This window comes from Artemia franciscana, chromosome 4 (genome assembly GCF_032884065.1).
Source record: "Artemia franciscana chromosome 4, ASM3288406v1, whole genome shotgun sequence".
In the NCBI taxonomy this organism is placed as follows: Eukaryota; Metazoa; Arthropoda; class Branchiopoda; order Anostraca; family Artemiidae; genus Artemia; species Artemia franciscana.
In genome coordinates, this window is record NC_088866.1 from 18,809,723 (window position 1) to 18,835,010 (window position 25,288).

The 25,288-nt window shown below is 36.4% G+C and overlaps 2 protein-coding genes across 2 annotated transcripts in view; one reads left to right on the forward strand and one right to left on the reverse strand.

Moving 5' to 3' along the window:
- Positions 1-25,288, reverse strand: part of LOC136026099 (TATA-binding protein-associated factor 172-like) — a 246,494-nt gene that overhangs the window by 59,741 nt on the left and 161,465 nt on the right. The gene's annotated exons all lie outside the window — the stretch shown is intronic.
- The window catches only part of LOC136025609 (TATA-binding protein-associated factor 172-like), a 48,160-nt gene that overhangs the window by 21,693 nt on the left and 1,179 nt on the right, over positions 1-25,288 (forward strand). The window contains exons 5-8 of the mRNA XM_065701602.1: positions 1,677-1,802; positions 5,416-5,575; positions 10,574-10,710; positions 14,600-14,681. Coding sequence (XP_065557674.1) covers positions 1,677-1,802; positions 5,416-5,575; positions 10,574-10,710; positions 14,600-14,681 — 505 coding nt within the window. The remainder of the gene's footprint in view (positions 1-1,676; positions 1,803-5,415; positions 5,576-10,573; positions 10,711-14,599; positions 14,682-25,288) is intronic.

Sequence of the window (25,288 nt, forward strand, 5' to 3'; positions counted from 1 at the left end):
ATTTTTCTTGAATATATTGAATATATTTGGGGAAGTGTAGGACGGGGGAGAGGCGATAGGTTTTTCAATGTAGCAAAGAACGCTTATATTCCGTGGAAATATGAAATATCATAAAAAATATTGACGTTTGGAATGGCCATTTGATCCAAACAACCCTCCTCTTACTTTCTTGTGCTTGGTAGAGTATAATTATATTCGTATGCGTATAATCACTTCACTGGAAATCGTAAATTTACCTTTTGATACTTTGCTGAGTGAACTATACCGTTAGCATTGTTCTTGAACTATTAATTGTTTTACCTTTTTGGTGTTCCCTTGGCCTGAAAAAAGGTAGCAATCTAAGGGTGGGAATCCTTGTGTCTCGGAAAAGCATTGATGGCTTTGTTTCACGAAATGTCACGTGCGGGAAATTTGGATCGCGAAAACGATTCTCGTGTTATTTACCTACTTCTTTGTGAATATGCGCATAGGTTATATATATAAAAATATTAAATGACTTTCTCAATAAGACATTACATATATACTTTTCAAAGATATATATTCGATATCAAAAATACTAACGTATATATTTTTTTTAGAAAAATATATCTTCTACGTAGAGTCTAACTATGTAAAATTTACATAATGCCATAGATTATGTGAATTAAAAATTATGTAAAAGCTAAATAAAAGTGTCCTTTTTCCATTGAGCGGAGATGTGTTCTCCATAATTATTCTTTGGCTTTTGTAGTACCTTGTGTTATTTACGCCTAATTTTTATTCGGTGAAGAACCGCTTCATCAGCTAGGGAGCTTCATTTGAATGATAGCTTAGGCTTTTAGTCCTAAGAACAATGATATGTAAAAAGTAACTGCGTGCTTTCAGAACGATTTTTTTTTATAAAGTTTCAACAAAGACAAAATTAACATAACCTTAAAATATTCTTATAACCTTAAATACACCATATTCTAGTAATAATTTATAATGTAATATCAAAATGATAATTTATTGATATAGTATTGTAGTATTTGCCTATTTGTAACATTCTTTTCGAATTTAGAAAGAGCTTCTTTCCTCTACTGAAGTCAATGACTGTCTGATCATAATTGATGTTTTGACGCTTTTACTCTGCTATATGTTGTATATGTTCTTTCACATATCAGAACAAGGGTTTCTCCATAAGATAAGGAAGATTTATTGCAAAAAAGCCTGCGGGCCATAGCAACACATAATACAGTCTACAAACAAGCTCAGTAACAAAATATAACTTTAGATAAATCGAAACAATCAAAAAGGACAACAAAAGAACCCCAAAATGCACAGAATACAGTCAACAAACATAACTCAGGAACAGAATACAACTATACAACCTCGTTTTGACTGCTAAACAATACACCTAACAAACTATCCACTCAAACATGATTCCCTATGTTGAATCCCTACACGAAGAAACTTGCACAACTGTTTAATAGCACATGTGTCCCTCTCAGCCATCCACTCAATTAGCCAACATTCACTCCTAAACTTTCGTGCAAAACATTCCTTCCGCAATTCAGATAGCTCTTCACACTCGGATACAAAATAAAATAAGTTTTCATTCACACTTGCACACATATTATAATCATGTGTATTAAATATTCTGCACCTTTGGATTAGTTTCGTCTGTAAATGTGTCTCTTATCTGTTCCTTTTTATAGACAACTTCTTGGTGACTGCGGTATTGGAAGCGAAAACATTGGCGATTCTGTGGTAGCACCTCATAGAGCCCTTGTTTTTTGTCAGCTCAAAAGCATGTTGGATATTATTGAGAATGAACTTTTCAAGTAAGTACCATTATATACCTCACCTATATTTGTATGTGTTGTTCAGTGTTGGAGAGGGGTTAGAGGGCTAATGGCCGCTTTTAATACACATGTTATGATGCAAATTAATTCAAATAATAAGGAATTATTTGATTGTTTTGCTAATTGTAGTAGGCTTTTCTTCTTCTGACAAATGTGCTTGAAAATTTTATATTGTTATTTAAAATGCGCATTTATAAGATATAAAGAGGTACAATCTTTTATTAGAATACTAATCAAATTACAATTTAATTGATTCGATAAGCTCCCTGCTTTCTATAGTTGATGAAATACTTTTGATAACTTTGCAGCTCATTTATTATCAAAATAAAAATCTTCGACTTACGGCAAGTCAAAATTTATTACAGAATACTCTGTCATTTTTATACGTAATAACTGTTAAGTGTACTATTAACTTTTTTGGTTCATATCTTTTATAGGAAAAAAAATTTAACTTTCAAAAAGTACTTTGATTAAGTGACTCGGAATTAAAAAAAAAATATTTTAATGAACATTTTGTTTATTATTTACTTTCCCGAACGTTAATTTGTTTTACATTCTGAAATAGAGCTTGATTTTATGAGGTAAAGTAATAATTAGTGAGACAAGAATCTGATATTTTTTTTTTTTGCTTTTTTTGTATGTTTTTAATTCGAAGAATTTAATTTTTAATTTGAAATTTTAATTTTAAAATTTTTTTTTTGAATCCATGAAGTTTGAAAAGTGAGGATTTAGAAAGGAGTCTTCTTTCTTTACCTTATAATCTCTCTCTCTCTCTCTCTCTCTCTCTCTCTCTCTCTCTCTCTCTCTCTCTCTCTCTCTCTCTCTCTCTCTCTCTCTCTCTTTCTTTCTTTCTTTCTTTCTTTCTCATCTTTTGTTGTTTTTATTCTAGTCCCGTATATTTACGCTGAGTTCTCGGTATGTTTGAGCAATAAAAAAAATGTAAACAGATCAGTTGAAGTTTGGAGGCAAGAAATAAGATCAGGAACCATTTATTAATCTAAATGTATTAGATTTTTTATACGATGTTATGAGAAACTGATGCTGCATGATTAACACCTTCATCGTTCCTTTTTCAATGAACCACTTTCCAGCAAATACTCCATAATCATTTTAAAGGGCTAAGCCTATTCCTATCAACTACAAACTTGGTCATTCAGTTAGTATTCCTCCCAGGTAAGCCTCACTAAATGTAACTGAAGCTTATAAAATTTTATTGGAAAAAACTGCAGAAAAAAATCATTCAGTCTGTAGGAAACACATGTCCATCAGTGATGTATGCGAGTTTATACCGAAAATGAAGCAACAGTCCATTTAGTCAAACCCAGCATTTGGAAACTGTGATAACTTGTTTCAGTGTACCTCTGGTAGTCTGTAATTATCTCGTTTAATTACCAATTGTGTTTAAATGAAAGCTCTGACTTAAGACTTATTTTCTTTGTGGAACTTTTGATAGGCTATTGTTTTTTTTTTTTTTTTTTTTTTTTTTTTTGCTCTCCTATTGTTTTAATCTATCAATGAAAGAAGCAAAATTTTCTAATGCTCCATAGCTGTGTTCTGTTCTATCCATCTTCCGAATCAAAATTGTGAAATTAACAGGGATTTTTGGATTAAAAATAACTTGAAAATTTGTTTAAAATCGTTGAAGAAAAGATAGTTATCCTACTTTCTGACCAAGTTCAGATTCTGCTTTAAGAAAAAGTCAAAGGATACCATAATTCTGGATTGGTCCAAGACCAATCCAAATGGATTGACAAAGAGAATGGTTATTAGTCATAGAGTAGTTGAGATCAAGGAATCCAATGATACGTGTATGTTGTCCCTTCGGCACGAGCTACAGCTACCAATTTGCCACCAATAAATTGTTGAAAAATGACAATTCATCTATTTCTTAACTAAGTTTAGATCCTTCTCCAGTAAAAAGTCTGAGTAAAATCATAATTATGACTAAGCGAATGGATAGATCTAAGAGTGGTGAATCCGGTGGTATAATTGTCCTTTGGGTGTAAGTTAAGACTTCAGGGTTGCTGCAAAATTGCTTCCTTCAGAGGGAACATGTACTTTAAAGGTTTTCGTAACTATTAACGCAGATTGAAATACAGTAGCTTGCTTGCCAGGAGCTTCCTCTAAAGTAAGGAAGAAAGCTAAAAATAAAGAATATTTCAAACCAGTTGCAACTATTGCTGACGATCTAAGCATTCTAGATGAAAGCGCGAGCAAAATGGATGAACTTTTAGAGATTTTGCGAGTTCAGGGCGATAGAATAGGTTTGAAAATTAATGTTTAGAAGACTAAGTTGCCAAGGCTAGGAATAAGCGATGATGAAAAGGTGATGTTGGGTAACTAGAAGATTGATCAAGTGGACAGGTTCAGTATTATTAGTAAAGACGGTGATTGCAGTTAAGATGTTAAAAGTAAAATAGCCAAGGCCCAGGGTGATTTTTCATAGTTGAAAAAAGTTTAGAAGGATAGGAAGATAGGTCCCCAAGCAAAGATTAGTATATTCTAAGCTACAATGATGACAGTGGTCAAGTATGGTTCTGAAGCGTCGGCCCTCCGTAAAAACGGAAGAAGATTTGCTAGATGTTTTCTAGAGAAAATGCCTACGGATGTTTTGGGTACTCAACTGACTGACCGTATATCAAACAGTAGGCTGTGCGAAAAGCGTTGTTCAATCCCGCTTTCTAGGACATAGTGAGAGAAAAGTTGAGATGGCTATGGCGAGTTTTATGGATTAATGCTAACAAAGTGCCAAAGATTGTCCTTCTCGACCAACCGCCTAGGGCAAAACAAAAGCAGGTCGTCCCCGGTTCGGGTGTAAGGATGTCGTAAGGAAAGATCTAAGAGAAAAGGGGACTTCCTGGGAGGTTGTAAAGAATGGAGGCTTTGGATAGATTGGGATAGAGGACGTGCATGCGTAGCTGTGTTTGCCTAAGGCGGCTTGGTGCTGCAGTGAGTTGTCAGTGGTAGTAGTAGTAGTAGTTTTCACTATTCCGCCGAATCTATTGAATATTCAAAATTAGAAAACATCTGATATAATGTATTTCCCTTGATTTAGAACCTAATCTTTTTATTTTCATCAGAAACTAAATATGTGATGAAAGTTTTCAGTCAGAATATGTTGCAAAATATAGGTTACTTACGTAATAACTTCTCAGCAAATAATTAGATAAATAGTTTATTTAAAATCAACCGAATATAAACGTGAAAACGCCTATGTAAAAATATTCAAGTGCTTTTAATAAAAATTTCTTGGTTTCTGTTTTTGTTCGGGTTTTTTCTTCTTCTTTTTTAATATAATTTTTAAAGAGTTTATAACATAATTTTAAAAGAGTTGATTTTAAAATTTTTCTTCAGTATATCGCTCTTGAAACTTTATATACATATATTTCCATGATCACTTTCCTAGCCATTAGTATAATAATGACCATGCTTGGACCCAGATGTGGGGGGAAGGGCCTCTGAGGCAAGTTTTATAGACTCTGCCTCCCATGGAAAAAACGCTCAAATAAGCACTGTTTCGAATTTTTGACCTCCACTCAAAGCGTCGTATCTATTTGTATATCATAAATGATATATATTTAACTGCTTACAGGAAACACATGTCACTGACCTATCTTCGTCTTGACGGTAATGTCCCAGCCAATCAGCGTCAATCCTTAGTCAATCGATTCAATGGGGATCCATCCATTGATGTTTTGCTGCTGACAACACAAGTGGGTGGTCTCGGATTGAATCTAACAGGAGCTGACACTGTAAGTGTTAATTACACAATGTTTTTTTTTAAAGTATCTAAGCTTGTGACTCACAGGGAATCAATCTAGGGACTTCTAGGAAGAAGTTGCTACTCTTCATAATTAAAGGGGTCGAACCAAGACAAATTGTGCACCATGTTTTTTTTTTTTTCTTTTTTTTTTGTTTTTTTTTATAGAAGAGGCAGACTGCAGTTCGTCTATTAAGTTTTCATTATATTCTGGTAGCCCTTAGTAATAGGAAACCTGTTGATAAAAATCTAAATAAGGAAAAATATCAACCAATTTTTCATTTTTCAAGAAGTCCCTCTCTGTCTGGATCAAGTAGTTGCAACTAGACAGCCAAGTCGTTCGTTCTGTCATATTTTTATCTCTTATATGGTGATGCACCTGTCCTATAGGTTGTCTGTATTTTGAATCTTGACTCTATTAAGACCAAATAGGCACAGAATTACTGACAATAATACTTGTATTATCGAATAATATATGGTTTTGAATAATAATATTCAAAACCATAGACATCCTAGAATATCCATAAACAGCTAATTTTCATTGCTCAAAAATGTTTCACACAGGACAATTACTGCAGGACGTGAATTCCTACATAGCAACTCGATACCATCAAACAAAGAATTAAGTCCCTGTACGATCAGGTGCACGATCGGAATGACCTCCCCCACCGTGCTCCGTAACCCATAAGTCCCACTTCCTCCACAAATACACTATTAATTATTTTTTCAAAATGTTCTCTGGAATTATGGCACTTGGTATTAACCAAGTGATATATAGCAATCGCAAATTCTGTTGGTCTGTCTGTCTGTCGGTCCCGGTTTTGCTACTTTAGGCACTTCCAGGTAAGCTAGGACGATGAAATTTGGCAGGCGTATCAGGGACCGGACCAGATTAAATTAAAAATAGTTGTTTTCCCGATTTGACAATCTGGGAGGGAGTGGGGGGCCCGTTAATTCGGAAAAAATAGAAAAATTGAAGTATTTTTAACTTACGAACGGTTTATCAGATCTTAATGAAATTTGATGTTTAGAAAGATATCGTGTCTCAGAGCTGTTATTTTAAATCCCGACTGGATCTGGCGACATTGGGGGGGGGATTTGGGAGGGGAAAACCTAAAATCTTGGAAAACACTTAGAGTGGAGGGATCGGGATGAAACTTGGTGGAAAAAATAAGCACAAGTCCTAGATACATGATTGACATAACCGGAACGGATCTGCTCTCTTTGGGGTGTTTGGAGGGGGGGGGTTAATTCTGAAAAATTAGAAAAAATGAGGTATATATAACTTACGAGTGGGTGATTGGATCTTACTGAATTTTACTATTTAGAAGGACATCGTGACTCAGAGCTCTTATTTTAAATCCCGACCGGATCTGGTGACATTGGGGGGAAGTTGGGACGGGGAAACCTAAAATCTTGGAAAACACTTAGAGTGGAGGGATTGGGATGAAACTTGGTGGGAAAAATAAGCACAAGTCCTAGATACATGATTGACATAACCGGAACGGGTCCGCTCTCTTTGGGGTAGTTGGGGGGGGGTTAATTCTGAAAAATTAGAAAAAATGAGGTATTTATAACTTACGAGTGGGTGATCGGGTCTTACTGAATTTGGATATTTAGAAGGACATCGTGACTCAGAGCTCTTATTTTAAATCCTGACCGGTATTAAGCCTCTGATTTTCCTTTTACATCAATCTATTGATTGTTAGAGCTCTCAGAGCTCTTATTTTAAATCCCGACCGGATCTGGTGACATGGGGGGAAGTTGGGAGGGGGAAACCTAAAATCTTGGAAAACACTTAGAGTGGAGGGATCGGGGGAAAAATAAGCACAAGTCCTAGATACATGATTGACATAACCGGAACGGATCCGCTCGCTTTGGGGTAGTTGGGGGGGGGGGTTAATTCTGAAAAATTAGAAAAAATGAGGCATTTATAACTTACGAGTGTGTGATCGGATCTTACTGAATTTTGATATTTAGAAGGACATCGTGACTCAGAGCTCTTATTTTAAATCCTGACCGGTATTAAGCCTCTGATTTTCCTTTTACATCAATCTATTGATTGTTAGAATTTTTTTAGAGCTCAAACCATATGAGCTCCTGGCTCTTAGCTCTTCTTGCCTCGTCACAAGTGCCATATGAGCTCTTAGCTCTTGTTTTTATTTAGATCTCGTCCTACCGGGTTATTCACAATTTCATTAAAATTAACTCTTCTAATTTTATACGCATCTAAATTTTCAATTGTATTATTAGCACTCGATGGACAATCAAAACCAAACCTAATCGCTTACTAATAAAGAATTTGGCCTGGGGCAAGAAAATCAGCTTTTGAACCAGATTTTGTTTCTTACAAAAATGTGTTCAAGCGATATACCATTTTAAAAATTATGAGGGATCGACAACTTTAGTGTTTTGATACATACTAAAGAAGAAAAAATTTGGAAGGAGGGACTTGTAAATAACAAATGGCTCTTATGCCTTGGTCATCATTTCGATGAGGGGTTGGCATCTTTTGCTAGTTGGTATACTTGCTATTTTCTTTGGATGTTTTTGAGGGTACGAAATATTTGATTTCATATCCGCTATGGAGAGAAAGGTACAAGCAAAACAGGCATTTAGAGTGCGATCGTCCTCTTGGTTAATTGGTTAGAAACTTCAGCAATAAACAAATTGACTTGATAAAGTCGTTTTCCCAGATTCGACCATCTGGGGGGCTAAAGGGAGAGGAAAAATTAGAAAAAATTAGCTATTTATAACTTACGAGTGGGTGATAGGATCTTAATGAATTTAATGGTTAGAAGTATTTCTTTCAGAAAAATCGGGGAAACAGAATTAGAGACAGTTGAAAGAGCTTTGATTAACGATTTATTGTTAGACGATAGTCGTCTTGAGGGTTACGTACTCTTTCTGCCTGATGTACCCTTCTTATATTTCTAGCAGTGTCTATCTTTAGTATTCGTTGCTTCGATCAAGCTTCGTCTTGATTGACATCATCTATCCTGTCTGCACCATTTTTTGTCGGTGGATCATATTTGGACAACCAGCTTTAACTGTACAGACAATATGATTGGACAATCTTTTCAAATTTCAAAGACTATGATTGGCTGTCCAATCTGCTGAAAGATTTCAATCAAGACGAGGCTTAACCGATAGTTTTGTAGAACCAACTAGGTTCGATAAGATTATAGTGGAAGTTTTGGGATTGTAAATGGCTATTTAAACGGTTTCGAGTGGTTGACAGCTTCACCTTTAATGTACACATTGAAAGAAAGAATTCGGATTAAAAGTCTGAGGCAATATAGAGACTTTAACATAACTTTCGGTTGTTATATCGTACTCGTCTATGTTGATGAAGGGCTTGCTAACTTTCCTAGTTGGTGTACATATTATTGCTTTCTGATGTGCAGCTTAGGCTAACCGAGTAATTTGTCTACATTTCTTTTGTTTCCAAAACGAGTGAGGATAAGAAATTTTTGATCGGCTAAGCAGCCCTCACAGATAAAAATTCATTACAATGGTGTAGTTTCGTAATTAGTATAGGAAAAAGTAGCTGCAGAAATATGATTATGAAAAGTTAGGGATAGATACATAGGGAGGAAGATACATGAGGAAGAAAATATTTTAAGATTTAATCCGTAATTTTGCCAACGATTAATACGGATAAGGTTCAATCCGCTACATATAATATATGCAGCCAATATAACATTTGTAAATCCCTTCCTCGGATCCCTGGTCAGAGTGTTACTCCTGCAACATTTAGGTTAGCTGCAACACTTTTTGTTGTCTCCATGATTTTTTTGTCTTCAAATTAAACAAAAAAAATATGATAATGCAAATTTTATCGCATAGCACTGAGTAGTATATGTATTTGTTGGAGAGACCTACATAACCAGAGACCTAAAGTCTTAACTTAAGCCATTTCTTGGTACGATATTGGGCCGACCAGAAAAAGTGGGATTACATTATTTTTTTTTATCGGTCCTAAACATGAATAAAACACAAAAGGTAAATCAACAAACAATGAATAAAAGAGAGGGAATGCCAAGCAACATTCCTCGTCCTAAGAAAATACGAGACAATTTAAGACTTTTGTTTTAGACACTATTTGTTATACCATCAAAACTACAAAAAAAAAAGAAAAAAAATATTCGAGCAATTGCTTGATAAAAGATGTTGTTTGAACTCTCTCAGTACTCGCATCATAGAAAAGCATTTCTTGTGGATATGACTTGCTCAGAGGAGGCACAATTGTCTTATTCTTGGAATAGTCTTATATAGATGACATACTGTGTTAATAGATAGATGGTAATTGTGTTAAGAAGGAGAATAACCCACATACTAGTTGCAGATCATCCTTATTGATGGGGCTATGAATCTAAAGAAAGAACGAGAAATGTACAAATTTGCTCAAAGCATGTTTTAAACATTGATAATTTAACTATGTGCTTAACGTGCCTTAAACAGCAGCCAAAATTGTCTTATTTTGAGTGTACCACATGTAGGTGTAAAATGGGCTATTTAGTGTCATATGAAAACAGTAATGATGCAAGTAAAATATTTCATACATTTTATCAAGCGGGGAGCTAATAACACATATTCATTCTATGTGTATCATGACCTGATTTCTGATATGTTTGTTGTTGTTGGTTTTATTTTTATTTATTTTTCTTCCCTCTTAAACTAGAAAATGACTGAGTTAAATTAACGACATTAAATTAATCAACTGATGAGTAAAAAAAACTAATAAATTAAATTAGTTAGTTAAATCAATCATTAATTGTTAAATTATTAAATGATAAATTTTTAAACTTATACGGTTCTTTCTATAAAACGTTGATGTTTTCATTGTTCTTTTCTTGTTCTTTTCAAAATTTCCGTTTTTCACTTATTTTATGGAATATTTAAATACACATTAAACGTTTGAAGATTACAGGCCAAATTTCTTAGAGAACCTACTGAGAGTTCATAAAAAAGGAACAACCTCTTCTAGGTGATCTTTGTTGAACATGACTGGAATCCACAGAAAGATCTACAGGCAATGGATCGAGCCCATAGAATTGGTCAAAAAAGAGTGGTCAATGTTTATCGCCTTATCACCAAAGGCACACTCGAAGAAAGAATAATGGGGTAAGTAATCTCATTCAAATAGACGAATATCCGAACCACACCAGAGTCGCATTTACTGGTAAAAAGAAACCAGAATTCATCAGCGATGTGCGTTTTCTCTTGATTTTAACGTCAAATAAAGAAATTTTCAAATATCTCATGTTGAATCTATGTCATCTATCAAATCCCCTTTCTCTCAAAGGCAAAAAAAATAACAAACATTGAATGAATTTGCTTCGTTTTCAAACGGAAAAAGCTTCCGTGTTTGGGAAAAACCTCGAAGAAAACATGAGGAGGAAAAAAGACGTTATAGAGGTGACAAGCGTTTTCTTATCAAAACTACCCTTCACTCTGGAGAAAATTCCCTAAGACTTGCGTAATGCGTGGTCTGATATACCGGATGGGAACCCTAGGGACTTAAGCGATGTAGAAGTATAAATAGTGGAAGAGCCAATCTGGATCTCGAAACCCAGTGACGGGCGACGACCTAAAATAAGATATTCATTTCTTAAAGAAGCAACTGATAAGGAATATCAAGTAAACCAGCATAAAGGCTGTCAACAGCGATTCTCTTTACTTGGTCTCACTATTTTCTTGCCTTGTTCTTGTAAATAACGACGAAGACCACACTGTTTTTCCATAATACAAACAATAAGAAATAAGATAATGAAAATTTTTCTAAATGAATATTTCGGTTTTATATCTAAGAGTTGTTATCCGCAAAGCACAGATAAATATAAAATGAGACTTACAATAAAATACTTGACTATTAAAACCAAGATTAAAACATTCCTGGAATCATCACTTCAAGGAAGTTCAACCAGGCCTGAAGAAAAACATGAAACAAGGCAAGTCATTCAGATGAAAACAAATCAAGAGAACGTGTTTAATGTGGTCTTTGCTATTTAGGCAGCTGACCTAAGAGGTCTTTTGATACAGGCTCATTGGTGGGTTTGCAATGTAATTTGTTAAATCATCATGGTTGCAGTGGTAGCTGCAAGCTAGTTACGGATGAACCACGGCTCATAGTAACCAAAAAAAGCCTGAAACCCATTAAAACAGTTTCGGATCAAAAAAAAAAATAAAATGTTTACAATTGGAATCGCCTTGGCTGAAAACCTTATACGGGAAATGTTAAGTCCGTTGGCTTGAACATCAAGGAATGTCCCTTTGTTTACGGGAATCACCATTAATGTTCTCTTTTTTTTCTCGTCCTCTGATTGTATCCATTTGTACCTTTTGTTATAGCCTTAATTAATTTCAGTTATTCTGCCCTTTTGTCTAATAACACTATTTTATGTTCACGATTTTACCAAATTAAGCATAAATGTATGAAGTGTTATGGTCTAGCTTTCTGAAGTTAAGCTTTTCATAGCTTTCTGAATGCCGGTAAAGAAGCTCTTGTTCAAAGGTGGTTGATAAGATACGTTAGGTTAGGCTAAACTTGATACCTACATTTTCGGTTTGAAGTTCTTAGGAGCTAAGAGATATAGAAAATTGAAGTTCATATAAACGTCAGAGCAAAATATTTCGTGATTTTTATTTGAAAGTGATTATTTTTTAGCTATAAGTGCTAAAGCGCCATTGTAAAAAGTTAATCAGGCGTACTTAGTAATGCAAGATGTTGCATAACTATATGGAACTTAGTATTATTCAGAAGCAAAATCATAGACGCATAATCCTTCCTAAGACAGCATAATCTAAGACGGTGCAGGAAAACAATACAATATATCCAAACATAAAAGGAACAGTGAAGATAACTAAAAAAGGAAACAATAACGTTGGTTTGAATTTAAAAGTCACGGTTAACTTTTTAAGAATGCTGGGTATGTGGCACTTTTTTGAACAACTAGGATCCAAAAATGTGAGAATTATGTGTTCTCTTTTTAACTTGAACGTAAGAAGGGTGGACCACGTTCAGTACCCTGACTGAGAACTTCTAGGCTTAGACATTGGTTTTTACCATTCAAGACTTTTTTTCGTTATATACTAAGAACCTTTCATGCTTCTCATTATTTCCATGTAACCTTTTTTTGAAGGTATAGTTGTACATTGACAGTCCTTATTGAAGCACTCGTGAAACATTTTTGGGACTACTTAATTTCCTCATGATGAGCTAACCTATTGGGTTAGACCTCTTTAATAGATTGCTAAAATTACTTTCGCTTTAAGTTGTTTGCCTTTTCTCCACGAAGCAATTTATGATGGCACCATTGTCTCCACACAAAAAAAACGATACAAAGAGAAAGATAGCATTGGACAAGATATTGAAACTTGTGAAGTTTAGGACGAATGAGAAGGAATTTCAAGGCTGGTTGAAAGAAGTCGCTGAGGCTCCATACAATGCTTTTGCCGAGCATTTTGCACAATCTTTGGCTTTTAGCAGAATTGACGTAAAAAACTTGCTGTGGAATTGGTCATAAGAAGGATGTTATTGTTGTGGAAAAAACTGTGTGTAAAGGCATTCGCGGGTAGTAATGGCAAGGAAAGAAGAATGCTGTCAAGAGTGAGGATATACAGCTTGCTTCTTTTTTCATGGAACATAATATTGCCTTTTTCCACTAGGACCTAGTCAAATACTGACAGTAATAGCATAAGATTGGAAAGTAGTATAAGAAATAGAGCCTCTTAGAACAAGCTGAATTACATTACACAGAAAATTCTATACAAGGATGACAATTTTCGGATAGTTGTAAATTTTTATTACACATTCTTTAGTTTACTACTAGATGGGTTTACTGTCAACACCCTGGATGAATACTTCTGTGTTTACGTAAATTACCCTTAGAAGGATGATGGGAAAGTGAGGACGGATTTATTCAGGATGATCAAACTTGAATCTACCAATCTTTCTGGTAATTGTGTTTTTCTACAATTAAGAGAGTTTTTCGTTGGTGAAAATCTATCTTTGATCCAGGTGGATGGTCTGGCCTTTGTCTGGGATGATTGTGGCCAGCAAATACGTTTTTCAAAGCCCATGGAATACAACAATCCTGAAATGACTGCTTAAACTCGCAGATGGGAGGTTACTTGCTGTTCACCAAACTTCAATGCCTTAATGCTGCTCACCAGAAGACCGCCTTCAATGCCTTGTTTCAATCTATAAATATTTACATTGGAGCTTTGCAGCCTGAGTGTGAAAAGCTAATCAAGACCGTAGTTACTTCATCAAGAACGAGTCCTTATAAAAAACAGTCTGTCCAATCCAAATCATTTCGGATCATTAGAAGACGATTTTCGGGAGATTAATTAAAAGAGAAGTTTTTCACCAAAGAAATTTTTCAAAGAAAAGTAAAAAAAAATTATTAAATCAATGACGAGAAGAAATAAAGTCAAATAAGAATTCAAGCGTAAAAAAACATAAATCACTATCAATAAATAAATGAAGCCCAAAAACCAAAAGAAATTTCAATAAGTAACCAAGTCAAACTTAAACGAACATAAATTGCCACAAACGCGAGAGAATGACAAAATCCCCCTATGCAAGTAGAATTCGGCAATATGCCACTGATCAACTTGTCCCTTAAATCTGGGAAAGTGTATATGCCTACCATAAATCTAGCCAAAAAAACATAATTTTGAGGGTTGAATCCCTGGTTAAATTCAAGTACTTTTGTATTAATTCGATAGGTGAATATGAACACGCCTTTCGATGTGCCTTTCAGCGCTCTTTTCAAATATAATAATCGCTATGGTTGCAGACTTGGTTTCGAACCCTTCCCTTGATTCATTCCCTCGTAAAGAGTCACTTTTTGCACCTCATCAACAAGTTCTGTCTCGATAATACCTTTAATGCCTCATATACAAGTGGTTCCGTCACTATTCTTACTTATATATTATTGTTGTATATTAATTACTATATCATTAAATTATTGTTATATTATTATTATATATTATTTCTTATTTTTAGGCTTCAGAAGTTCAAATTGGCCAGTGTCAATTCGGTTATTACACCTGAAAACGCAAGTATTGAAACAATGGGAACGAATGAGGTAAGTTTTTGTTTTCTGTTTCTTCTTCTAAAGACTTGCAGTTCCTTTTTATTTGGGCAACACTATTGCTTCGATTAGATATGATTTTATGTCATATTAATCTAACCACCTTTCCCACTTTTATGTGTCGGAATGGCTTACGTGTTGGTATATTAAAACTAACGATACCTGCTTCAAAATAAGAGAACTGCTTCTGGGGGTTGTAATAACCCCAAAGGCCTTGTTATGTGATCTTTGGACTGTTTTTGAACAAGTAGCTATCTCAAAAATTTGTAAAGGGTTCTAGAACTTCTTATTTCCAATCCAATGAGCCCATTTCCATGTTTGTTCGACAACCCTTTCCGTAAATACCTTATATGCCCCGGGGTGTAAATTAAAACCCATACCCTGAGAGCTCTGTGGGGGTTTGTCATCGTCAAAGATATAATTACTAGACCTTTCAACTACGCTGAACAAAATAGCTATCTTAAAATGTAATCGGATGTGTCTGGATAAATGATGTGCTTGGGGGGGGGGCTGCCCTCCAACCACTTTCGACTATTTAAAAGGGCACTAGAACTTCGGATTTTCAATCGAATGAGTCCATTTCGAAGTTTCTACGACAACTCCTTCTATACAAAGTGCCCTGGTGTAAATGAACAAAAAAAAAACAAAAAAAACAAAACAATACATTGTGCCCACATCGCTCTTTTCTTGTGCAGCGCTATTGGGCTGCCTGTGATAAGCTTATAATATATTGTGTTTCTCCTTTATGAACGTAAGAATTCATGGTCATTCTTGAATCGTTATTTCACATTATTTTCCGTGTTAAAGATCTTGACAAAGTATTTTTATAAACAGATTTTTGGTGTTCTATTTATGGGTATCTTTAATTAGTATTCTTAAGCTTTTTTTTATCATTTTCTTTATTTTTTATGGCACTTGGTATTCACCAAGTGACATATAGCAATCGTAAATTCTGTCAGTCTGTCGATCTGTCTGTCAGTCCCGGTTTTGCTGTTTAGGCGCTTCCAGATAAGCTAGGACGATGAGATTTGACAGACGTATCAGAGACCATACCAGATTAAGTTAGAAACAGTCCTTTCCCCGATTCGACCATCTTGGGGGGGGAGTGGGGGAATGGTTAATTTGGAAAAAAGAGAAAAAATTATGTTTTTTTAAACTTACGAACGGGTGATTTTATCTTAATGAAATTTGATATTTAGAAGGATATCGTGTTTCAGAGCTCTTGTTTTAACTCCCGACTGGATCCGGTGACATTAGGGGGGAGTTGGAGGGAGAAACCTAAAATCTTGGAAAACGCTTAGAGTGGAGGGATCGAGATGAAATTTGGTGGGGAAAATAAGCACAAGTCCTAGATACGTGATTGACATTACCGGAGTGGATCCGCTCTCTTTGTGTGAGTTAGGAGGACGGTTAATCCTGAAAAATTAGAAAAATGAGGTATGTTTAACTTACGAAAGAGCGATCGGATCTTGATGAAATTTCATATTTAGAAGGACCTCGTAACTCAGATCTCTTATTTTAAATCCCGACCATATCCAGTGTCATTGGGGGGGGGGGGGGGACAGGAAATCTTACAAAAGGCTTAGAGTGGAGAGATCAGGATGAAACTTGATGGGAAGAATAAGCATAAGTCCAAGGTTTGTGATTGACATAACTGGACTGGGTGCTCTCTTTGGGGGAGTTGGGGGAGGGTAATTCGGAAAAATTAGAAAAAAATGAGTTATTTTTAACTTACGTGCGGGTGACCAGATCTTAATGAAATTTGGTATTTATAAGGATTTTGTGCTTCAGAGCTCCTATTTTACATCCCGACTAGATCTGGTGACATTGGGGGAGTTGGAGGGGGAAACCAGAAATCTTGAAAAACGTGAAAATTCAGGTATCTATATCTTACGAATGGGTGATCGGATCTTAATAAAACTTGATATATAGAAAGATCCTATGTCTCGGATGTTGTATTTTCAATTAGAATGGGATCCAGGGACATAGGGGGCTGGAGGGGGAAACAGCAATCTTGGAAACCGAAAATCTATAAAAACGCTTAGAGTGGAGAGATCGGGATGAAACTTGATGAGAAGAATAAGCACATGTTCTAGATACGTATATTGACATAAATGAACGGATCCAGTCTCTTTGGGGGAGTTGGGGTGTGTTAATTCGGAAAAAATAGAAAAACCGAGGTATTTTTAACTTAAGAACGGGTGACCGGATATCAATGAAGTTTTATATTTAGACGGAACTTATGTCTCAGACCTCTTATTTTGAATCCCGACCAGATCTGGTGACACGGGGGGGGGAATTGGAGGGGGCAACCGAAAATCTTGGAAAACATATAGATTGGAGAGATCGAGATGAAACGTAGTGGGTAGAATAGACAAATGTCGTAGATACGTTATTGACATGACTGGACTGGATCCGCTCTCTTTGGGGGAGTTAGGGGGGTCCAGCGCTTTGGCGAGTTTGTTGCTTCTGGATGTGCTAGGACGATCAAAATTCGTAGGTGTGTCAGGGACCCGCACAAATTGTCTTGATGAAGTTGTTTCCCCCGATTCGACCATCTGGGGGGCTGAAGGTAGAGGAAAAATTAGGAAAATGAGGTATTTTTAACTTACAAGTGGGTGATCGGATCTTAATGAATTTTGATATTTAGAAGGCTGTCGTGTCTCAGAGCTCTTTTTTTTAAATCCCGACCGGCATTAAGCCTCTGATTTTTCTTTTAAATCAGTCTATTGATTCTTAGAATTTTGTTAAAGCTTATGCCAAATGAGCTCTTGGCTCTTCCGACCTCGTCACAAGTGCCGTATGAGCTCTTAGCTCTTGTTTCCAATTGGTATTGGTTTTCCAATTGGTATTAGTATTTTTAATTTGTTCATATTCTTTTTCTATTTTAAATATGACCGGGAAAAATTTACACTTTTGCAGAAAAAAGGAGAAAAACGTGTTTATAAATAATTTGAATGTCCTAGCAAGACCAGAATGAAAGATTTGAATAGATACAAGCTTTGTTTTCATTGCTTTTTGCCACAGACAATTGAACATCCTCGACCATGATCATTATGTGAAGTTTTTTTCTCGTAAATCAGCCAAATTACTAATTGCCGAGGAGTCGTTCTCTCTCGGGAATCATTTTCACCTGGGTGCGCGTGCCAATTGTGGTGGAACCTTGCCAAGGGCTTTGGGAGTATTTCGAGCCGTTTCGGGACTGTGCCGAGTATGACCGGAGCTGTGTGGCACACCTGGTGCTCAAAGATGTGGAACCAGGTGGCGGGAAGTCAGCATCCCATTGCTAATTGCTATCATGTGATAAAATTAAACTAAAACTTAGAAGATAGAAGATGACATTCCAATTCATACGTTATGGAATAGGGGAGCTGTAATGCGAAAATTTGATCATTTTTTCCAAAAATGTATGCGGCAATCCTTATAATCCGTACTTGAACTCATTGCTACCTTACCATGAACACACGCTTCTCTTATGGCTTTACGAAATCTGACACCGTAAGTACTATTTTTTATGGTACTTGGTATAAACCACGTGACATATAGCAATCGCAAATTCTGTCTGTCTGTCGGTCCCGGTTTTGCTACTTTAGGCACTTCCAGGTAAGCTAGGACGATGAAATTTGGCAGGCGTATCAGGGATCGGACCAGATTAAATTAGAAATAGTCGTTTTCCCGATTTGACCATCTGGGGGGAGTGGGGGGCCCGTTAATTCGAAAGAAAAATAGAAAAAATGAAGTATTTTTAACTTACGAACGATTGATCAGATCTTAATGAAATTTGATGTTTGGAAAGATATCGTGTCTCAGAGCTCTTTTTTTAAATCCCGACCGGATCTGGTGACATTGGGGGGAGTTAAATTGGAAATAGACCAGATTAAATTGGAAATAGTCGTTTTTCCGATTTGACCATCTGGGGGGAGTGGGGGGCCCGTTAATTCGAAAAAAAAATAGAAAAAATGAAGTATTTTTAACTTACGAACGATTGATCAGATCTTAATGAAATTTGATGTTTGGAAGGATATCGTGTCTCAGAGCTCTTTTTTTAAATCCCGACCGGATCTGGTGACATTGGGGGAGTTGGGAGGGGAAAACCTAAAATCTTGGAAAACGCTTAGATTGGAGGGATTGGGATACAACCTGGTAGAAAAATAAGCACATGAGGGATTTTTAACTTACGAATGGGTGATCGGATCTCAATGAAATTTGATATTTAGAAGGATCTCGTGTCTCAAAGCTCTTATTTTAAATAACCTAACCTAATTAACCTAACTAAATTAACCTAACCTAACCTGACATTGGGGGAGTTTGGGGTGGGGTAACCTAAAATCATGGAAAACGCTTAGATTGGAGGGATTGGGATGAAGCTTGGTGGGGAAAATAAGCAATAGTCTTAGATACGTTATTTACATAATTGGAACGGATCCGCTCTATTGGGGAGGGGTTAATTCTGAAAAATTTGAAAAAATGACGTATTTTTAACTTAAGAAGGAGTGATCGGATCTTCATGAAACTTCATATTCAGAAGGACCTCGTAACTCAGATCTCTTATTTTAAATCTCAACCGGATCAAGCGTCATTGGGGGAGGGCAGTTGGGGGGGGGGGACCGGAAATCTTAGAGCGGAGAGATCAGGATGAAACTGGATGGGAAGAATAAAAACCTGTCTAAGATACGTCACTGACATAACCGGACCAGATCTGCTCTCTTTGGTGGAGTTGGGGAGGGGAGGGTAATTAGGAAAAATGAGGTATTTGTAACTTACGAAAGGGTGACCAGATCTTAATGAAATTTGACATTTAGAAGGATCTTGTGCTTTAAAGCTCTAATTTTAAATTCCGACCAGATCCTGTGACATTGGGGGGAGTTGGAGGGGAAAGCGTGAAAATTGGGGTATTTTTATCTTACCAATAGGTGATCGGATCTTAATGAAATTTGATATTTAGAAGGAATCCATGTCTCAGAGCTCTTGTTTCAAATCCCAACCAGATCTTTTGACATTGGGGGGAGTTGGAGGGGGAAATCTTGGAAGACACTTGGAGTGGAGGAATCGGGATGAAGCTTGGTGTATAGAATAAGTAAATGTCCTTGATACGTGATTGACGTAACCGTACCGGATTCGCTCTCTTTGGGGGAGTTGGGGGGAGGGATTCAGTGATTTGGCGAGTTTGGTGCTTCTGGACGTCCTAGGACGATGAAAATTGGTAGGCGTGTCAGGGAGCTGCACAATTTGACATGATGAAATAAAGTCGTTTTCCCAGATTCGACCATCTGGGGGGCTAAAGGGAGAGGAAAAATTAGAAAAAATTAGGTATTTATTACTTACGAGTGGGTGATCGGATCTTAATGAATTTTGATATTTAGAAGGACATCGTGACTCAGAGCTCTTATTTTAAATCCTGACCGGCATTAAGCCTCTGATTTTCCTTTTAAATCAATCTATTGATTCTTCGAATTTTTTTAGAGCTCATACCATATGAACTCTTGGCTCTTAGCTCTTCTTGCCTCGTCACAACTGCCATATGAGCTCTTAGCTCTTGTTTATATCCACGAGCGGTAAAAAGTCATATTCAAGAGTTGTGTGTATTTGAACGTTTGTAGCCAAATTTGGACTTGAGGTTCCCAAGATAACGCTGGCCAAGAAATTTAATTCTATTCTTGTTCCGAAATCTAGAATGTGTGCTCCTAATAAAAAAATTTATCCTGACTTCAAATGTACTTAATCATAATCTTTCCCATTATCTACAGTCTTTGCATAATCTTGTTTTTATATTTTGCCGTTTTTATTGTGTTTATAAAAGTTTGGCGTTCTGAAGAGTTTTCTACCTCACTTTCGCAAGTTGAATTTAAAAATACAATCCGTTTTGCTATATTTCCCGTGGTTTTTATGTGCTGGTTTTTTTAATGTTTTTGCTGACAATTTTGAGTAATTGTAGATTATAGTTTCCAGGCTATTTGGCGATTGTTGACTAATTGCCTGTTTTAACCGAGGATAAATAAAAAAGGTGATAACGTGCAATTCTGCAAATGTTCCCAATTAAATATAACAAAATGGATTACCGTCAAAACCTGGTATAGCAAATAAGTATTTAAATCAAAGCTTGGTTCCTAGCTGGAGAAAATGCAATTTTGATAAAACAGAAATTGAGAATTCTTTGTCGACAAAGTCTGTTTTTTTATGCTACTCTGAGAAGGAATAATATGTTTTTATATTACTGTAGCACACATATCACACATAACCAGAGCTGTTCCTAGGGGAGGGGGGTAACCGGGTCAGCTGTCCCGGGTGACGCAGCTTGGGCGAAGGGGCGTCGCGGCTGGGGTATTACCTGACTTCGATCAATTTTTCCACTTTGATTTGTTTTTTTTTGTTTTTCTTACATTTGAGTCGGGACACGGCTATGCACATAGCAGGTACATTACATCATAGATCACATCTTTGCATTTGTGTGTGCTAGACTTTATTTAGTGAATAGTCAAGATAAAAAGAGGCATTAATTCAAAAACATCCAGAAATTAAACAAAAAAAAAACAAGTTTTTTAAATGAAAGTAATGAGCGACATTAAAAATTAAAACGAACAGTAATTACTCCGTATATGAAAGGGGCTTTTCCTCCTCAACGTCCCGCTGTTTACGCTAAAGTTTGACTCTTTCTCTTAACTCTACCTTTTAAAACAGTAAAAAAAAACTTTAGCGTAAAGAGCGGGGCGTTGAGGAGGAAAAGCCCCTTTCATATACGAAGCAATTTCTGTTCGTTTTAAGTTTTAATGTCGCTCCTTACTTTCATTTAAAAAATCTTGTTTTTTGTTTAATTTCTGGATGTTTTTGAATTAATGCATCTTTTTATCTTGGCTCTCCGCGCATTAATAATTAAAACGAAATTTGCATATTATTTTTTTTTTCTTAGTTAAATGGCTTTTTCATAGTTTTAATCGGAAGATTTTGAGAAAAAAGGAGCGAGAGAGGAGGCCTAGTTGCCCTCCAATTTTTTGATTACTTAAAAAGATAACTACAACTTTTAATTTTTTACGAACGTTTTTATGAGTAAAAAATATACGTAACTTACGAATTAACTTACCTAGCGAACTTCTATATTCGTATGTTTTTATTGCGTATATGAGGGGGTTCACCCCTCATCGATACCTCGCTCTTTACACTAAAGCTTAAATTTTGTCCCAATTCCTTAATAATGACCCCTGAATCACAAAGGCCGTAGAATAAATAGTTGAAATTGCTAAAAATACTTTAGCGTAAAGAGCGAGGTATTACGAGGAGGTAAACCCCTCATATGCGTAATATTTTCTATTCGTTTTAAGTTTTAATGCTGCTCCTCACTTTCAGTAGAAAAAACTTTTCATATTTATTTTTGCATTGTTTTTTCTAAATAATGCTAGAAAATCCTGCGCTCCCTCAATTTAAAGTCTCCCCCCATGAAGTTCCTCCATGGAAAGATACTCCCACATACCCCCTCCCTCAACTCTCTCCCTCCCCCCAAACAAAAAAAATCCCCCTGAAAACGTACACATACCAGTAACCATTACTATATATAAACACAGGTCAAAGCTTGTAACTTGCAGCCCCTCCCACGGGGACTGCGTGGGAGTAAGTCGTCCCCAAAGACATAGTTATTAGGTATTTCGACTATGGTTAATAAAATGGCTATCTCAGAATTTTGATCCGGTGACTTTGTGGGAAAATGAGCGCGGGAGGGGGCTAGGTGCCCTCCAATTTTTTGGTCACTTAAAAAGGGCACTAGAACTTTTAATTTCCGTGAGAATGAGCCCTTTCGTGACATTCTAGGAGCACTGAGTCGATACGATCACCCCTGGGGAAAAAAACAAAATAAATAAAAAAAAAAACAAAACAAACAAATAAACATGCATCTGTGATTTGTTTTCTGGCAAAAAATGCGAAATTCCATATTGTTGTAGATAGGGGCTTGAAACTTCTACAGTAAGGTTCTCTGATACGCTGAATCTGATGGTGTGATTTTCGTTAAAATCGTATGACTTTTTGGGGGTATTTCCCCCTATTTTCTAAAATGAGGCAAATTTTCTCAGGCTCGTAACTTTTGACGGGTTTGACTAATCTTGATGAAACATCTTTATTTAAAATCAGCATTAAAATGCGATTCTTTTGATATAACTATTGGCATCAAAATTCCATTTTTTAGAGTATTGGTTACTATTGAGCCGGGTCGCTCCTTACTACAGTTCGTTACCACGAACTGTTTGATAAACTGGGAGACGTTGTGCAAGTGACTTAACGGACTTAGTTCAGTTTAATAAGTTATCATGTCATTTTTCAATTTTGAGTAAAGTTGTGAAACTTGTTCTGTACTAAGTTAAATTGTAATTGTCAAAGACATTATCCATATTCTTTGAAGAAGTATTTCCTGGCTTCACTTAAAAATTTCTCTATCCAGGGAGGGGTCACTAGACTGGATACCAAATCTAGGGAGTAATAAGTAGACATAGGCCGGCGTAATATTTGATTGTTGGAAGCCTAAATGATTTTGATTTGTATAAAAATGCACAACAAATATTCCCTGGTCCCCATAGCTTCGAACAACATTTATTGGTCAGAGATCTTCTAAATAATTCATAGAGTATATACAATTACTTCTTCAGCTCTTCTTTAGCTGAAGAAGAGCTGAAGTAGTAAAGTTCTGAAAGAACTTTAGCTGAAAGTTAGCTGAAAGAAGTTAGCTGAAAGAAGAGCTGAAGAAAAGGGAGGAGTAAATCTCCTCCCTAGCTTTCGGCATATTATCTCAGGGGATAAGATGAGCTATAAGAAATTATAGGAAAAGTCATATAAATCTTAAGTTTGGGGTGGTTTTATTATGGCACTTGTTATTAACCAAGTGACATATAGCAGTCGCCAATTCTGTCGGTCTGTCTGTCTGTCTGTCTGTCGGTCTGTCGGTCCCGGTTTTGCTACTTTAGGCACTTCCAGGTAAGCTAGGACGATGAAATTTGGCAAGCGTATCAGGGACCGGACCAGATTAAATTAGAAATAGTCTTTTTCCCGATTTGACCATCTGGGAGGGAGTAGGGGCCGGTTAATTCGGAAAAAATTGAAAAAATGAAGTATTTTTAACTTACGAGCGGGTGATTGGACCTTAATGAAATTTGATGTTTGGAATGATATTGTGTCTCAGAGCTCTTATTTTAAATCCCGACTGGGTCTGATGACATTGGGGGGAGTTGGAGGGGGGAAACCTAAAATCTTGGAAAACACTTAGAGTAGAGGGATCGGGATGAAACTTGATGGGAAAAATAAGCGCAAGTCCCAGATACATGATTGACATAATCGGAACTGATTTGCTCTCTTTGGGGTAGTTGGGGGGGAGTAATTCTTAAAAATTAGAAAAATGAGGTATTTTCAACTTACGAACGGGTGATCGGATCTCAATGAAATTTGATGTTTAGAAGGATATCGTGTCTTAGAGCTCTTATTTTAAATCCCGACCGGATCTGGTGATGGGGGCGGGGAGTTGGGAGGGGGAAACCTAAAACTCGGAAAACACTTAGAGTGGAGGGATCGGGATGAAACATGGTGGGAAAAATAAACACAAGTCCTAGATAGATGATTGACATAAACGGAACGGATCCGCTCTCTTTTGGGTAGTTGGGGGGGGGGGGGGTATTTCTGAAAAAATAAAAAAAACGAGGTATTTTTTAACTTACGAACGGGTGATCGGATCTCAATGAAATTTGATATTTAGAAGGATATCGTGGCTCAGAGCTCTTATTTTAAACCCGACTGGATCTGGTGACATTGGGGGGGGGAGTTGGGAGGGACAAACCTAAAAATTGGAAAACACTTAGAGTGGAGGGATCGGGATGAAACTTGGTGGAAAAAAACACGAGTCCTAGATACATGATTGACATAACCACAACGGATCCGCTCTCTTTGGGGTAGTTGGGGGGGGTTAATTCTGAAAAATTAGAAAAAATGAGGTATTTTTAACTTACGAACGAGTGATTGGATCTCCATGAAATTTGATTTTTAGAAGGATATCGTGTCTCAAAGCTCTTATTTTAAATCCTGACCGGATCTGGTGACATTGGGGGAAGTTTGGGGTGGGGAGACCTAAAATGATGGGAAACGCTTAGATTGGAGGGATTGGGATGAAACTTGGTTGGAAAAATAAATTTTGAAAATTGAGGTATTTGTAACTTACGAAAGGGTAACCAGATCTTAATGAAATTTGATATTTAGAAGGATCTTGTGCTTTAAAGTTCTAATTTCAAATTCCGACCAGATCCTGTGACATTCGGGGGAGTTGGAGGGGGGAACCGGAATTCTTGGAAAACACGAAAATTGGAGTATTTATATCTTACGAATAGATGATCGGATCGTAATGAAATTTGATTTTTAGAAGGAATTCATGTCTCAGAGCTCTTATTTCAAATCCCAATCCAGATATTTTGACATTGTGGGGATTTGGAGGGGGAAATCTTGGAAAAACACTTGGAGTGTAGGAATCGGGATGAAGCTTGGTGGATAGAATAAACATATGTCCTTGATACGTGATTGACAGAATCGTACTGGATTCGCTCTCTTTGGGGGAGTTGGGGGGAGGGGTTCAGTGATTT